At 39.9% G+C, this 18,221-nt stretch overlaps 1 protein-coding gene across 1 annotated transcript in view; it reads right to left on the bottom strand.

The window, feature by feature from the left end:
* Nucleotides 1–18,221, bottom strand: part of LOC117999383 (cytochrome P450 3A12) — a 93,066-nt gene that overhangs the window by 15,758 nt on the left and 59,087 nt on the right. Inside the window, exons 3-6 of the mRNA XM_034988445.1 lie at nt 14,898–15,011; nt 14,548–14,636; nt 13,082–13,230; nt 1,327–1,454 (exon numbers count right to left, since the gene is read on the bottom strand). Coding sequence (XP_034844336.1) covers nt 1,327–1,454; nt 13,082–13,230; nt 14,548–14,636; nt 14,898–15,011 — 480 coding nt within the window. The remainder of the gene's footprint in view (nt 1–1,326; nt 1,455–13,081; nt 13,231–14,547; nt 14,637–14,897; nt 15,012–18,221) is intronic.

Genomic DNA, 18,221 nt, shown 5'->3' with positions numbered 1-18,221 from the left:
TTCATTTTTGCCCTTGCTTCCCTTGCCTTTGGCTCTGTGTCTAGGAAGAAGTTGCTGCAGCTGAGGTCAAAGAGGTTGCTGCCTGTGTTCTCCTCAAGGATTTTGATGGATTCCTGTTTCACATTTAGGTCTTTCATCCATTTGGAGTCTATTTTTGTGTGTGGTATAAGGAAATGGTCCAGTTTCATTCTTCTGCATGTGGCTGTCCAATTTTCCCAACACCATTTGTTGAAGAGACTGTCTTTGTTCCATTGGACATTCTTTCCTGCTTTGTCAAAGATGAGTTGACCATAGAGTTGAGGGTCCATTTCTGGGCTCTCTATTCTGTTCCATTGATCTATGTGTCTGTTTTTGTGCCAGTGCCATACTGTCTTGATGATTACATCCAGCTACAAATCTTGGAGAGCACAATATTTCTCTTACAGGAATCCAGCCATTATGTCCCATTGCTTTTTGGTTCTTGCTCTCTCTGATCTTCAGCTTCTCTGGCTTTTGAACACAGCTGACTGGCCCAAGAGTTGCCTGCTCCCTCTCCTGTCATACCTACTAGCTCAGGAGAAAGTGCCCGACTTCAGTCCTTTTGTTTTTCCAGCCTCAATTCTTAATGAATGGCCACATAGACCAATCCCCTGACCTCTGCAGAGTCCACGGGCAGCTTCCATGTCAACATCTTCCAATGCCCCACCCTCCCAGAACTCTGTACAATCTTCAGAGACATGCTGGAGTACCAACCCTGTCTTCCTGTCCTACATCCATCCTAGTGCTGGCCGCCAGGCCTCAGGAAGGCAAAGCCTACTTGGCCAGCTTGCAGCCTCAGGGTCCAAAGAAGACACCTGCTCACTCCACACTATGATATCCTCAAATTTAACATAACTAGGTGCCTGAGGGGAACTTCCACTAGAGAATGTGTAAGAAACGAGGCTTAGAATTGAAGGGATCCTTTGCCAATGTAAGATCTGGCAAAATCATACTACCAGGAAAATGATTGTACACAGTAATTTTTATGCTTTGACAATTTACCACTTAAGGTAAGTGGTAGTTTTTCTCTCACCAAAGTTTATGCAGTGACATACTCGTTGGCATGCTTATTCTTAAATTTTAAACATTATTCTTAAATTTTAAACATTGTCTCTCTGACTCATCTTCTTATCTCCTTCCCTGACCGCTACCTTCTTCATTCTCTCTAAAATGTTAGAAGTCTCCTGCTCTAAACCCTATAGTTCTCTACCTACAATAAAAACATACTTAGTAGTGTGCACATCAGATGAATACAGCTCAATAAAAGATCAAAAGTGAACATGCACATGTAACCACCACCAGATTTACCTTTTGTTTATCTTTGAGGCGACTTTCCTTCATCCTTTTTACAGATTTCATGAAAAAATCAGTAACACTTTTTGGAAATAGTGAGATATTTAATTTTTCAAAAACTGGGATAAGGAATGGAAACAGTACTATAAGGGAAAAAAAAAACAATGGAAATATCAGTGAAAATGCAAAATTGCCCTGGAGCAATTATAATTTGGTCTACTAACCTGAGGATTAAAAGACACCAGGATTCATTCATATCGGAGTTATTCCCTCTATGACCTTTACTTGAACTTTCAAGCCAATGGCTGAGCCAGAGCAAGTCACACATATGGGCCACCACTAGAACAGTCAGATCAGTGTCTCCTGCCACATCTTTGGAGTGACCAAGGGAACAGGATTACATTCCTGGATCTCTTAGCCTTTTATTTTTGGACTAGAGCCTCTTTGGAAACACCAGACCATAATAAGCTACTTTAATTAATCACTCTTTTTAAGAAATTGTGTCAGGATGGAAATAATACATAGTATGCCCTTCAACTACAATGGAATAAAATTAGAAAACAAGAACACAAACAACATGGAAACTCATGAATCTGTGGAAATTACATCATACACTCCTATTACAGCCAGTTGGCAAAGAAGAAATCAAAAGGGCACTTTAGAGTTACTTGGAGAATACAAAAAATGAAGAATCCACATACCAAAACTCATGGTTGTAGCAAAAGCAATGACCAGGAAGAAATTTATTACTATATATGCCTACCTTTAAAAAGAACCAAGATTTCAAATCAATGACCCAGCTTTCTTTCAAAAACATGCCGAAAATAGAAGAGCACACTAAACCAAAAGCAAGCAGAATGAAGCACATCATACAGACAAGAGCAGAAACTTAGGAAATAGAGAATAAAAACAAGAGAAAATTCAAACAAAGAAAAGCTGATTCTTTCAAAAGACCTTTAGCTAGACTGACCAAGCAAAAAGGAGAAGAGATTCCAATTACTATCATCAGAAGTGAAAGAGGACATTACAAAAATAAAAAAGACTACAGGGAATACTATGAACAATTGAATGCCAATAAATTAGATGAAATGGAAGAATTCCTAGAAAAAGATGAATTAGAAAATGACATACAAAAAACACAGGCAATCTGAAAGACAAAAAGACTAAGTTAGTAGTGAAGACACTACTGACAAAAAGAAGCTCAGCTCCAGATGGTTTCACAGGTGAGTTCTAGCAAATATTTAAAGTGCAGTCAATACCGATTTTGCACAAGTTCTTCCAAAAAATAGAAGAGGTAGGAACACTTCCAAACTCATTCTACCTGGCCAGTGTTACCTTGATACTAAAACCAGGCAATGATAACACAGAACAAGAAAACTACAGACCAATGTGTCTTATGACACGGATGCACAAATCCTCAACAAAATACTGGCAAACTGAACCCAGCAACATATCAAAAGAAGGTTATACCATAACCAAGAGGGGTTTATCCCAGCAACTCCAGGTCATATAATACAATAAAACAACAAAATTTTTTAAAAACCACAAGGTAATCTCAATACAGGCAGAGAAAGTATTTGACAAAAATCCAACAGCATTTAACAATAGAAGCACTCAACAAACTAGGAACAGAAAGGAATATCCTCAACCTGATAAAGGGCATCTATGAAAAACTCAGAGCTAACACCACACTTCATGGATATAGACTGGACAATTTCCCCTAAGATTAAACAAAACAAGGATGTCTCTATCACCACTTCTATTCAACATTGTACTAGAAGTTCTAGCCAGGAAATGTGTGAAAAAAAAAAAAAAAGGTAAGAAAGAAAGAAGAAACAAAAGTTATTCATAGAGGAAATAAAGAAGTAAAAGCATCTCTATTACTAGAGAACATAATGTTGTACATAGAAAATCTAAAGGAATGCAATAGAAGTCTATTGGAACTAATAAACCAGTTTAGCAGGGTTTCAGGATACAAGATCAACATACAAAATCAATTGCATTTCACACACTGCAATAAAAAATCCAAAAGTGAAATTAGGAATATACTCCTTTACAAAGCATCAAGAAGAACAGAATACTTAGGAGTAGCTTTTTCTTATAACAAGGAAATGTATTTATTGGTATCTCTCCATAAATATAAGCTGAGAGCCAAATGGTTTAATTGGGAAATTTGGAATAGCTTTAACAAAAGAAGTGCTGTACTCTGAAAACCACAAATATTGTTGAAATAAATTAACAAAGATCTATGTAAATGGAAAAACATCTAATGGTCATGGATTAGAACTTAATATTATCAAGATGGCAATACTCCTCAAGCTGATCTACAGATTAATGCATTCCCTATCTGAATCCTAGCAGGCTTCTTTGTAGAAATTGACATACTGAATTTAAAATTCATATGGAATCGTAAGGGACCCAGAATGGCCAAACAATCTTGAAAGAAAAAAGAATAAAATTGTAGAACTCCAACTTCCAGTTTCAAAACTTACCACAAAGCTATAATGATCAAGACGTTGTGGTCCAGGCATAAGGAGGGACATAAAGATCAATGGAATTGAATTTGGAGTCCAAAATTACACCCATGTGTTTACAGTCAACTGAATTTTGAGAAGGCTTCCAATACCATTCAATGGAATAAAAATGGTCTTGTCAATAAATGGTGCTGGGACAAGTCAATGACCTCAGATTTTACAATAAATTCTTAAATATGACACTAAAGTCACAGACAATAAAAGGAAAAATACGTACATTGTACATCATCAAAATTAAAAATTTCATGCTACAAAGAACACTATGAAGAAAGTGAAAAGATGCCTACAGAATGGGGGGAAAATTTGCAAGTCATATATCTGATAAGGGACTTTTATCTAGAAGATACAGAGAACTCTTACAACCCAAAACCAAACAGAGCAATGACTGAACTATAAATGAGCAAGAATTTGAACACACATCTATCTGAAGAAGTTATGAAATAGACAAGAAGCATATAAAAACTTGCTGGGGTGGGGAGGAGGAAGAGGGCGGAGGAGTAGGAAACCTAAATTTGGTCTGGTCCCAGGAATTCAGCTAGATAGGGATCAAACCTTTCTGAACACCTATGAACTCAACAGGAGATTGAAGAAAAGAATAGCAGCAACTCTCTGAACAGAAAAGCGACCACTTTCTGGAATGTAGGATGTGTGGAGAAGTGAATCCGAGGTGATATTCAGGAAGATAGACTGCGGGGGGAGGGAGCCTCCATCACTGGCTACTGGCAAGTGATAGAGCCGCGGAGCACAAAATCAGAACTTTTAGAAGTCTGCTCTGCTGAGGGATTTCACTCCAGTGGCTAAGCAGTGGGTGGAACCCTCTCTGGGACACTCTGGTCTCGGGACCCTCGGAGTCACAGGAAGACCGGGGGTGCCTGAGTGCAGCAGAGCTCCCAGGTATCGGAGCGGGGAAGCCAGCAGCAGAGACGGAGGCGAGGAGCGGGCTTTCAGCCCGGGGTTGCCATAAACCAGGATCCGCAGCACAGTTGGGCCACTGCTCTTCCAGCAGGGACCCAACAAGCGACAGATCCAGGGAGACTCCCCTTCCTCCCCCAGGAGAAGTGGTGTGAGAGCTCACCACAGGAATCTGCTGGTTTGGAGACTCCACACGGGGTTGGGGGCCAGAGATAGAAACGCTCAGTCACAGGCCAGGTGAGCATGGAGTGTGGCCGGAGACCCGGGAGACGGGAGTGACTGACGGCTTTTCTCTGGGGGCTCACTGAGGAGCAGGACCCCGAGTTCTCGGCTCCTCCGGGGCAGAGATTGGGAGGCCACCATTTTGACTCACGTCCTCCAAAGCTGTACGGAAAGCTTGCAGGGAACAAGAGCTCCCAAGAGCAAACCCGAACAGATTACTTAGTCCGGCCCGGCAATTGCCTCCGGCAAAGACATTTGGGAACCATGGCAACAGGCCCCTCCCCCCAGAAGATCAGCAAGAACAGCCAGCCAAGACCAAGTTTACTGATCAATGAGAATGGCAGAACTCCAGCACTAGGGGAATACAGCACATAGAATTCATGGCTTTTTCCCCCATTATTCTTTAGTATTTCAAAGTTAATTTTTAAAATTTTCTTTCTTTTTTCTTTTTCTGAATTTTTCTTTTTCCCTTTTTCAACCAACATCTTATCAATCCCTTTTTTAAAAATCTTTTTTATTTTTCATTTTTAGAGTCATATTCTATCCCTTCATAGTAGTTACCCTTATTTTTGGTGTATATATATATAAGTTGTTCTCTCTTTAAAATTTTGGGATACAGTTTCTTCTAACAGACCAAAATATACCCTGAATCTCTAGTGTGGCTTTGTTCTAGTCTCCTGCCTGATCACGTTCTCTCCCCCCCTTTTTTTTTAATTCCTCTTCTCTTTTTCAACCAACTTCTTATCTTATCAATTCCTTTTATAAAATCTTTTATAATTTTCATCTTTACAGTCATAGTCCATCCCTTCATTGTATTTACCCTTATTTTTGTACATATATAAGTTTTTCTTTCTTTAAAATTTTGGGAGGCACTTTCTTCTAACAGACCAAAATATGACCAAAATCTAGTGTGTGGCACTGATCTATGCACCAGCCTGATCATATTTGATCATATTCCTTTTTTTTCTTTTTTCTTTCTTTCCCTTTCTTTTCCCCTGGTTTCATGTCTCTTCTGATTTGTTTAGTGTATATTTTTCTGGGGTCATTGTTACCCTGTTAGCATTTTGTTCTCTCATTCACCTATTGTCCTCTGGACAAAATGACAAGACGGAAAAAATCACCTCAAAAAAAAGAACAAGAGGCAGTACCGACTGCCAGGGACCTAATCAATATGGACATTAGGAAGATGTTGGAACTACAGTTCAGAATGACGATTTTAAAGATACTAGCTGGGCTTGAAAAAAGTATGGAAGATATTAGAGAAACCCTTTCTGGAGAAATAAAAGAATTAAAATCTAACCAAGTTGAAATCAAAAAGGATATTAATGAGGTGCAATCAAAAATGGAGGCTCTAGGGGCACCTAGGTGGCTCAGTTATTAAGCGTCTGCCTTCGGCTCAGGTCATGATCCCAGGGTCCTGGGATCAAGTCCCACATTGGGCTCCCTGCTCTGCAGGAGGCCTGCTTCTCCCTCTCCCCCTGCTTGTGTTCCTTCTCTCATTGTGTTTCTCTCTGTCAAATAAAAAAATAAAATCTTTAAAAAAAAAATGGAGGCTCTAACTGCTAGGATAAATGAGGCAGAAGAGAGAATTAGTGATATAGAAGACCAAATGATGGAAAATAAAGAAGCTGAGAAAAAGAGAGATAAACAACTACTGGATCATGAGGGCAGAATTTGAGAGATAAGTGATACCATAAGGCAAAACAATATTAGAATAATTGGGATCCCAGAAGAAGAAAGAGAGAGAGGGGCAGAAGGTATAATGGAGCAAATTATAGCAGAGAACTTCCCTAATTTGGGGAAGGAAACAGGCATCACAATCCAGGAGGCACAGAGAACCCCCCTCAAAATCAGTAAAAATAGGTCAACACCCCAACATCTAATTGTAAAACTTATGAGTCTCAGAGACAAAGAGCAAATCCTGAAAGCAGCTCAGGAGAAGAGATATGTAACCTACAATGGTAGAAACATTAGATTGGCAACAGACCTATCCACAGAGACCTGGCAGGCCAGAAAGGACGGGCATGATATATTCAGAGCACTAAATGAGAAAAATATGCAGCCAAGAATACTATATTCAGCTAGGCTGTCATTGGAAATAGAAGGAGAGATAAAAATTTTCCAGGACAAACAAAAACTAAAGGAATTTGCAAACAGGAAACCAGCCCTACAAGAAAAATTGAAAGGGGTCTTCTAAGCAAAGAGAGAGCCTAAAAGTAACACAGACCAGAAAGGAACACAGACAATATACAGTAACAGTCACCTTACAGGCAATACAATGGCACTAAATTCCTATCTTTCAATAGTTACCCTGAATGTAAATGGGCCAAATGCCCCAATCAAAAGACACAGGCTATCAGATAGGATAAAAAAAACAAGACCCATCGATATGCTATCTGCAAGAGACTCATTTTAGACCCAAAGGCACCTCCAGATTGAAAGTGAGGGGGTGGAAAACCATTTACCATACTAATGGACACCAAAAGAAAGTTGGGGTGGCAATCCTTATATCAGACAAATTAGATTTTAAGCCAAAGACTATAATAAGAGATGAGGAAGGACACTATATCATACTTAAAGGGTCTATCCAGCAAGAAGATCTAACAGTTGTAAATATCTATGCCCCTAACGTGGGAGCAGCCAATTATATAAGCCAATTAATAACAAAGAAAAGAAACACATGGACAACAATACAATAATAATAGGGGACTTTAACACCCCCCTCACTGAAATGGACAGATCATCTAAGCAAAAGATCAACAAGGAAATAAAGACTTTAAATGACACACTGGACCAAATGGACTTCACAGATATATTCAGAACATTCCATCCCAAAGCAACAGAATATACATTCTTCTCTAGTGCCCATGGAACATTCTCCAGAATAGATCACATCCTAGGTCACAAATCAGGTCTCAACCAGTACCAAAAGATTGGGATCATTCCCTACATATTTTCAGACCACAGTGCTTTGAAACTAGAACTCAATCACAAGAGGAAAGTCGGAAAGAACTCAAACACATGGAGGCTAAAGAGCATCCTACTAAAGAATGAATGGGTCAACCAGGAAATTAAAGAAGAATTTAAAAAATTCATAGAAACAAATGAAAATGAGAACACAACTGTTTAAAATCTTTGGGATGCAGCAAAGGCAGTCCTAAGAGGAAAGTATATAGCAATACAAGCCTTTCTCAAGAAACAAGAAAGGTCTCAAATACACAACCTAACCCTACACCTAAAGGAGCTGGAGAAAGAACAGCAAATAAAGCCTAAACCCAGCAGGAGAAGAGAAATAATAGAGATCAGAGCAGAAATCAATGAAATAGAAACTAAAAGAACAGTAGAACAGATCAACAAAACTAGGAGCTGGTTCTTTGAAAGAATTAATAAGATTGATAAACCCCTGGCCAGACTTATCAAAAAGAAAAGAGAAATGACCCAAATAAATAAAATCATGAATGAAAGAGGAGAGATCACAACCAACACCAAAGAAATACAAACAATTATAAGAACATATTATGAGCAACTATATGCCAGCAAATTAGATAATCTGGAAGAAATGGATGCATTCCTAGAGATGTATAAACTACCAAAGCTGAACAAGGAAGAAATAGAAAACCTGAACAGATCTATAACCACTAAGGAAATTGAAGCAGTCATCAAAAATCTCCCAAGAAACAAAAGCCCAGGGCCAGATGGCTTCCCAGGGGAATTCTACCAAACATTTAAAGAAGAATTAATACCTATTCTTCTGAAACTGTTCCAAAAAATAGAAATGGAAGGAAAACTTCCAAACTCATTTTATGAGGCCACCATTACCTTGATCCCAAAACCAGACAAAGACCCCATCAAAAAGGAGAATTACAGACCAATATCCCTGATGAACATGGATGCAAAAATTCTCACCAAAATACTAGCCAATAGGATCCAACAGTATATTAAAAGGATTATTCACCACGACCAAGTGGGATTTATCCCTGGGCTGCAAGGTTGGTTCAACATCCGCAAATCAATCAATGTGATACAATACATTAATAAAAGAAAGAAGAAGAACCACATGATCCTCTCAATAGATGCAGAAAAAGCATTTGACAAAGTACAGCATCCTTTCTTGATCAAAACTCTTCAGAGTATAGGGATAGAGGGTACATACCTCAATATCATAAAAGCCATCTATGAGAAACCCACAGCGAATATCATTCTCAATGGGGAAAAACTGAGAGCTTTCCCCCTAAGGTCAGGAACACGGCAGGGTTGTTCACTATCACCACTGCTATTCAACATAGTATTGGAAGTCCTAGCCACAGCAATCAGGCAACAAAAAGAAATAAAAGGCATCTGAATTGGCAAAGAAGAAGTCAAACTCTCACTCTTTGCAGATGATATGATACTTTATGTGGAAAACCCCAGAGACTCCACCCCAAAACTGCTAGAACTCATACAGGAATTCAGTGAAGTGGCAGGATATAAAATCAATGCACAGAAGTCAGTGGCATTCCTATACACCAACAACAAGACAGAAGAACGAGAAATTCAGGAGTCATTCCTATTTACAATTGCACCCAAAACCATAAGATACCTAGGAATAAATCTAACCAAAGAGACATAGAATCTGTACTCAGAAAACTATAATACTTATGAAAGAAATTGAGGAAGACACAAAGAAATGGAAAAACATTCCATGCTCATGGATTGGAAGAACAAATATTGTGATGATGTCAATGCTACCTAGAGCAATCTACAGATTTAATGCAATCTTATCAAAATACCATCAACTTTTTTCAAAGAAATGGAACAAATAATCCTAAAATTTGTATGGAACCAGAAAAGACCCCGAATAGCCAGAGGAATGTTGAAAAAGAAAAGCAAAGCTGGTGGCATTACAATTCCGGACTTCAAGCTCTATTATAAAGCTGTCATCATCAAGACAGCATGGTACTGGTACAAAAACAGACACATAGATCAATGGAACAGAATAGAGAGCCCAGAAATGGACCCTCAACTCTATGGTCAACTCATCTTTGACAAAGCAGGAAAGAATGTCCAATGGAACAAAGACAGTCTCTTCAACAAATGGTGTTGGGAAAATTGGACAGCCACATGCAGAAGAATGAAACTGGACCATTTCCTTACACCACACACAAAAATAGACTCCAAATGGATGAAAGACCTAAATGTGAAACAGGAATCCATCAAAATCCTTGAGGAGAACACAGGCAGCAACCTCTTTGACCTCAGCTGCAGCAACTTCTTCCTAGACACAGAGCCAAAGGCAAGGGAAACAAGGGCAAAAATGAACTATTGGGACTTCGTCAAGATAAAAAGCTTTTGCACAGCAAAGGAAACAGTCAACAAAACCAAAAGACAACCGACAGGATGGGAGAAGATATTTACAAATGACATATCAGATAAAGGGCTAGTATCCAAAATCTATAAAGAACTTATCAAACTCAACACCCAAAGAACAAATGACCCAATCAAGAAATGGGCAGAAGGCATGAACAGACATTTTTCCAAAGAAGACATCCAAATGGCCAACAGACACATGAAAAAGTGCTCAACATCGCTCAGCATCAGGGAAATCCAAATCAGAACCTCAGTGAGATACCACCTCACACCAGTCAGAATGGCTAAAATTAACAAGTCAGGAAACGACAGATGTTGGTGAGGATGCAGAGAAAGGGGAACCCTCCTACACTGTTGGTGGGAATACAAGCTGGTGCAGCCACTCTGGAAGACAGTATGGAGGTTCCTCAAAAAGTTGAAAATAGAGCTACCATATGACCCAGCAATTGCACTACTGGGTATTTACCCCAAAGATACAAATGTAGGGATCCGAAGGAGTACATGCACCCCAGTATTTATAGCAGCAATGTCCACAATAGCCAAACTATGGAAAGAGCCAAGATGTCCATCGACAGATAAATGGATAAAGAAGATGTGGTATATATATACAATGGAATATTATGCAGCCATCAAAACGAATGAGATCTTGCCATTTGCAATGATGTGGATGGAACTGGAGGGTGTTATGCTGAGCGAAATAAGTCAATCAGAGAAAGACATGTATCATATGACCTCACTGATATGAGGAATTTTTAATCTCAGGAAACAAACTGAGGGTTGCTGGAGTTGGGGGAGGGTGGGAGGGATGGGGTGGCTGGGTGATAGACATTGGGGAGGGTATGTGCTATGGTGAGTGCTGTGAATTGTGCAAGACTGTTGAATCACAGATCTGTACCTCTGAAACAAATAATGCAATATATGTTAAGAAAAAAAAAAAGGAAGAAGAAGATAGCAGGAGGGGAAGAATGAAGGGGGGGAAATCGGAGGGGGAGACGAACCATGAGAGACGATGGACTCTGAAAAACAAACTGAGGGTTCTAGAGGGGAGGGGGGTGGGAGGATGGGTTAGCCTGGTGATGGGTATTAAAGAGGGCACGTTCTGCATGGAGCACTGGGTGTTATGCACAAACAATGAATCAGGGAACACTACATCTAAAACTAATGATGTAATGTATGGGGATTAACATAACAATAAAAATTTTTTTTAAAAAACCTTGTGCATGAATGTGGATAGTAGCACTATTCACAGTAGCCAAGAGTTGGAAACAGCCCAAATGTCCATCAAATGATGGAAGGATAAACAAAATGCAATATGTCCATATAATGGAGTATTAATTGACCATAAAAAGAGAATTCTGATGCATAGTGCAACATGGATGAAACTTGAAAACATCATGCTAATGAAGGGAGGCAGCCACAAAGATCACATGTTACATGATTTTATCTGTATGAAGAGTCCAGAAGAGACAAATCTATTAAGACAGAAAGAGGATTGGTGGCTGCTTAGGGCTAAAGAAAGTGGGAAGTGATAGTAAAAAAGTACAGGATTTCTGTGTTGATAACAATATTCCAACAGTTGACTGAACTAAATGATACACATATCTTTGAATGCACCAAGCAGAGTTCAGTTTCATTGAGTTATAACTGACATACAGTAATACAGTATTGTGTAAGATAAGGTGTACTGCATGTACTTGACATACATATATAAAAAATGATTACTAACATAACATAATAAAATAAAAAGAATTTCTCCCACTGACAGCAATGAGAAAAAAAAATGATTACCACAATAAGATTAGTTATCCATCATCTCATATAGTCATAAAAACAAAATTTTCTGCCATTATGATGAGAACTTCTACAATCTACTCTCTTAGCAACTTATGAATACATCATACAGCGGTGTTAACTATAGTCATCATGTTGTATTTACCAGTCCAGGACTCATCTATCTTGTAATTGAAAGTGTGTACCTTTGGTCACCTTCATTCAAGTCCCACCCCACAACCCCTGCCTCTGATAACCACAAATCTGATCTCCTTTTTGTATGACTTGGTTTCTTATATTGTTTTTTTTTTTTATTCCACATGTAATTGAGGTCATACAATATGTGTCTTTCCCTGTCTGACTCATTTCATTTATCATAATGCCCTCAGGATCCATCCATGTTGCCCAAATACAGAATTTCCTTCCATTTTTATGGTTGAATAAGATTTCATGGTATATACATACCACATTTTCATTATCCATTCCTTGGATGATGAACACTCAGACTGTAAAAATTGAACTGTACATTTTAAAAGGGGGACATAGTCTTTCATGGTTCATCTCCCTGATTTCCCTCCCTTCATTTTTCCCTTCCTTCTCCTAATGTCCTCCATGTTATTCCTTATGTTCCGCAAATAAGTGAAACCATATGATAAGTGACTTTCTCTGCTTGACTTATTTCACATGATGGGTATTAAAGAGGGCACGTATTGCATGGAGCACTGGGTGTTATATACAAACAATGAATCATGGAACACTACATCAAAACCCAGTGATGTACTGTATGGTGACTAACATAATAAATAAATAAATAAATAAATAAATAAATAGATAAATAAATAAATAAATGGGGGACATATATGTTATATGAAGTTATAGCTCAGTAAAATTGTTGTAGAAAGGTAGGAAGGGAAGACGTGAGGGAGGAAGGAAGGAAGGGAAAAAAAGGGATGGGACGATAAAAAGAAAAATGGTACTGTACGTACACACTGAGAAGAATAATGGATCAAGGAAATCAAATTTTAAGAAATTCTTAATATTTTCCACGAAGGGATCTTGTGGGTTGTTGAGGGAATCAATGTTCACTCCAAATGATGTGCTGGTAATCACATCCATGCTGTAGGCCCCAAAGATGCTGTGAGAGAAACAAAGACATGGATAATTAAGATCAACACCTCTTTACTATCCTTATCCAACACATGCAGCAAGAAGTGCATGTAGATACCCATGCCCAGGCAAGACAAGAGCCACACTTTCAGAACCACCTACTGCATCATCTGAAAAGTCTATATGCCATCACACTCACTCATGTGGTGTTCATGAGGTGGCAGTGATAGAGCTGGCCTTGTGCTAGGGTGATGGGGACACTAGAGCAAATCAGACACATTTCTGAGCTCAAGGAGCTCAGTCATGGAGTGATAGAGACCCAAAGTATGACAAATTACAGTAATGTCTTTTGTGTATGGGCAGTAGAAGGTGGGTAAGCACTGTGTCTGAGCAGGACCAAGGGTGGAATAATTAACCTTTCCTCAGGGAGTCAAGAAAGGTGAAACTGATCTGGATCTTCTTTCACCACAGTATCTACGCTCAGAGCTGATTCCTCTTCAGCACATGACAGAACACCAACACCCTGTTCTGTAATGCCAGGAACACCATCCCTTCTTCTCTACACCCCTGCTAAGTCTCCTGAAAGACCCACTCTGTCTCAATTCCAGCGATCTTAGCTCGCTCTGAGGGCTCACTCATTTCTAGAAAATGTAAGAACCTAAAACATTCCTACTTTAAAAATATACATTAAATAAATCAATCCAAAATTGATTTAGGGGATGACATATGTGATCACATGCCACTAGTTTTCCCAGGAGAGTACCAACATACATCTCTTCATTTAGTAAAATTAAAAAATATCTCAGTTTACACAAAAAAATATGGTCACCCTACCCATCCCATGGGCAGGACTTTCTCTCTTTTGAGATTGAAAGAAGGACAAGTGGTCATAAAAGTTAATATTTAGTATTTTGCTAATACCCTCAACAAAACTGAGAAGGGGTTTACATCATTCCAAGTTCCACATGTTAATGTTCCTGCCCCACCCAGTGCCCACCAATATGTACCAAGTGCCTTCCCCTTCCACCATTCCATACCCTCTACACTCAAAGATTTGATACAATCATGTGTCTTCTTTTCAACCACGTATTTTTATCTTCCAGAATATCCTAGGTGACAGCTAAGCAGATAAATGAATCCTGCCTCGTGTGTACAAAAGAAGACCCTTTCTTTTCTGGTGGCCCTACCTTTTTAGGTGAACTACCTCTTCTTGGATGACCTACTGGCATTGTGATACCACATGTTTCTTTGCTGGAGTAACTCAACAGTGGGGATTTGGCTCTGAGGCAACAGCTAGAAAGTGTTGTGACAGAGTTGGAATCCCAGCAGCTGTACTCCTACTTACTCTTTCAAGGTGATGGACTTGCTTTTCTCTGTCTCCTTCCTCAGGTTCCTCACCAACACATCTCCATAGTGGCCAATTATGGAGAACATCTACACACAAAATATACCACCACCTGAAGTTAAATTGGAAAATGAAGTCCAAGAATGATGTGGCTTTCATAAGCACGTGGCAGTAAGGGACATTTAATAACAAACCTTATCATGTCTTTCCTAGGACATGAAGATAAAGACCATTTTTAGGAAGCCCAAATTTAGCATACTACCCCTTAAAGATGGAATATGATCTTATTTCCTACCAGCCCCCAGATGTATTCCTTAACTTTCTCATTGAAAGTCCTCTTCTTTTCTTACCTCCTTGAGCTTTCCACTAGTGAAGGTTGGAGACAGCAATGTTCGCATTCTCTTCCATTCTTCATCATCAGACAAAGAAACTGAACTTTTCATAAATCCCACTGGACCAAAACACTAGAGTCAAAGAAAAACACAATTTGCCCTACATAAGTTTTGGAGGTCTCTAAGGTTGTGGAAAATTTGTTAAACAGGCAGAAATTACTCAACAAATATTTAGTGATTATCAACTTAATAGTAGGTCCTGTGGTAGGTGAGCAACAGATATTTATCCCCAATGCCTAGCCTTCTGCAAGACTGAGGACACATCCAGCCACCTGATGTGTTTTCCAGCCTTTATAGTCCACCTCCTTTTCAATGTAAATGTGGTATGGGAAAATTTGGCAGGGAAACTACTCCTCCAGGGGAATACAGAGGATTAACACCTAGTATAGTCTCCTCAGCTGTGCAGAGTAGAATTGGATTGTTGGAAGACAGCCAGATAGCCTGGAAAACTGCATGTTGCCTCAGACCAGTTCTGACTTTGCATATATCCACAGCATGAGAAACTCGAAAAATGGATATCTTGATATGATGATTTTTTTAAAAAAAACATCATAGTTAACACTAAAAAGATTAGGAATCTATTTGCTCTTGTGAAGAAATGGTGCAGTAACATGGAAATCTCTTCCCTCTATATTTTCCCCAAAGGAAAAATATATACATAAGGAAATAATAAGGAAAAAGAGAGAAATAATTCTATTTCCCATCTTGGGATTGGCCTAGCAAGCCAACCAGTTTGAATATTTCTTCCATTTTCCAAAACTATATTTTGTTTTAAAATGGATATCTTCATGGCTAAGATTAACAACTCAGGCAACAACAGATGTTGGTAAGGATGCTGAGAAATGGAAACTCTTGGTGGAAATGCAAACTGGTGCAGCCACTCTGGAAAACAGTATGGAGGTTCTTCAAAAACTTAAAAATAGAGCTGCCCTACAACCCAGCAACTGGACTACTAGGTATTTATCAGAAGGATACAAACATAGTGATTTGAAGGGGCACATCCACCCCAATGTTTACAGCAGCAATGTCCACAATTGTCGAAATACAGAAAGAATCCAGATGTCCATGACAGATGAATGGATAACGAAGACTTGGTATATATAAAGTCTTATATTATATACAATATAAAATCTTAAATATATATTTATATAATATAATATTACACAATTATTATATTGTATATTTATATTATATATAATATTTATATAATATAATATAAAATCTTAAAAAAAAGAAACACTATATCAAAAACTAATGATGTACTGTATGGTGACTAACATAACATAATAAAATTAAATTAAATTAAAAAAAGAAACAAAACAGATGAACATAGGAGAAGGGAAGGAAAAATAAAATAAGAGGGAAACACAGAGGCAAACCCTCAGACACTCTTAACTATAGGGAACAAAGTTTCTGGTGGGGAGGGGGGTGGGGGAATGGGCTAACTGGATGATGGGCATTAAGGAGGGCACTTGATGTAATGAGCACTGGATGTTGTATGCAACTGATGAATCACTGAATTCTACCTCTGAAACGAATAATACAATATATATCAATCAAATTGAATTTAAATTTTAAAAAGTTTTTAAGATGTAATTTGTTTGTTTTTTTAAAATTTATTTAATTGACAGAGAGAGAGAGAGACAGTGAGAGAGGGAACATAAGTGGGAGAGGGAAAAGCAGGCTTCCTGCCGAGCAGGGAGCCCGATGTGGGGCTCGATCCCAGGACCCTGGGATCATGACCTGAGCTGAAGGCAGTCGCTTAACCAACTGAGCCACCCAGGCGACCCAAGATTTTATTTATTTATTTGTCAGAGAGAGAGAGCAAAAGTAGGGGGAGTGGCAGGCAGAAGGAAAGGCAGCCTCCACACGGAGCAAGGAGCCCAACGCAGAACTGGATCCCAGGACTCCAGGATCATGATGTGAGCCCAAGGCAGATGCTCAACTGACTGAGCCACCCAGGCATCCATCCCCCCAAATTTTTAATTACAATAAAATGGATATCTCCAACACCATTTCATGATAAAAACTCACACACTAGGAAGAGAGGAAAAATTTCTCAATAATGAGCATCTAAAAACCTTACAGCTAACATCACCTCAGTGAGGAAAGACTGATATTATGTCACTAAGATGATGGAACAGGACACTCCAGCCTCTGTCACCCCACAAAGAACAACAATTAGACAGCTATCCACAAACAAAAATAGGCCCAAGAGCTTAGGAGTCCATTTAAGAAGTTTCAACAACAGAGTGGAGAAAACTCCTGAGAATAACTGTGCAAGGAAAATAACTTCATTTTGCCCGCATCACCCCATGACCCAGGCCAGCACTGCTCAGCACCAAGAGGACACTCCCTGACTGAGACAGTTCCCCTTCCTGGGGAACAGCAGAAGGGTGAACGACTATTAGCCCCAGCCCTTCAGGGCACAGCACAAATGACCTGTTTTGGTTTCAAACCTCCCAGAGACTGGCATGGCTGACATCTAGACACAGCTAGGACTACCAGCCACCGGGCATGAGTGACCATGTTTCTCTGTGTCCTGCTCTGCAGAAGACCCTAGCAGCCTCAGCGGCTGAGGAACCAATAGCCAGCCGAGCACTGTGCACCCTCTAAGATTTTGCTGCTGATAGTCCCCCAGGTTTTCACATTTGCAGACTCCAGCTGCCTCAGTCCTGCTGTGTCCCATCTGTACTCACTGGAGTTGCCTCAGCCGTGCCACCACCAACACTGTGAGCCCCAGAATCTACACCACCAGCCAGTCTGGCCTCTGTAACTCAGCACACGTACAACACCAGCCCAGGCCCCAGCAGCTTTCAGGTGCCTGAGGCCAGGCCTGACTCCTGTCACTGCACTGCCACATGAGACCACAGCTAAACCCTGAAGCTGTGCACCTTCACATGGCCGGCCTGAACTCCACTCACAAGCCCCCAGCTGCTGCGCATGCACTGGCTAGCCCTGAAGCCATGTGAGTGCACACAGACAGCCCAGACACTCAAGGCTCCCTGTGTGCCCACAGGCGGACAGTCCCCACCACTGGCACTAGCTCTGTTTTGGGCGTGAGCCTGCTTTCAGCCACGACAGATGGATGTGTGCATAGCACCAACTCTTGCCACCATTCTCCTTCCCCAGCCTCCTGGCGCTGGATCTGGTGGTGCTGCTGAAGACCCCAACAGCCACTGCAGCCACAAAGAACCCTCCACGGCTCTTGCTGCCAAGGATCATGCAGCTGCTGAAGTTGTGGCCCCCAACTGCCTGAACCAATCACGCCCTCCTGATTAA

Source organism: Mirounga leonina, unplaced genomic scaffold (genome assembly GCF_011800145.1).
Source record: "Mirounga leonina isolate KUSES-001 unplaced genomic scaffold, KU_Mleo_1.0 Mir_454, whole genome shotgun sequence".
NCBI lineage: Eukaryota > Metazoa > Chordata > Mammalia > Carnivora > Phocidae > Mirounga > Mirounga leonina.
Note: the sequence above shows the minus strand (reverse complement) of the source record. Positions and strands in the feature narration are given on the sequence as shown.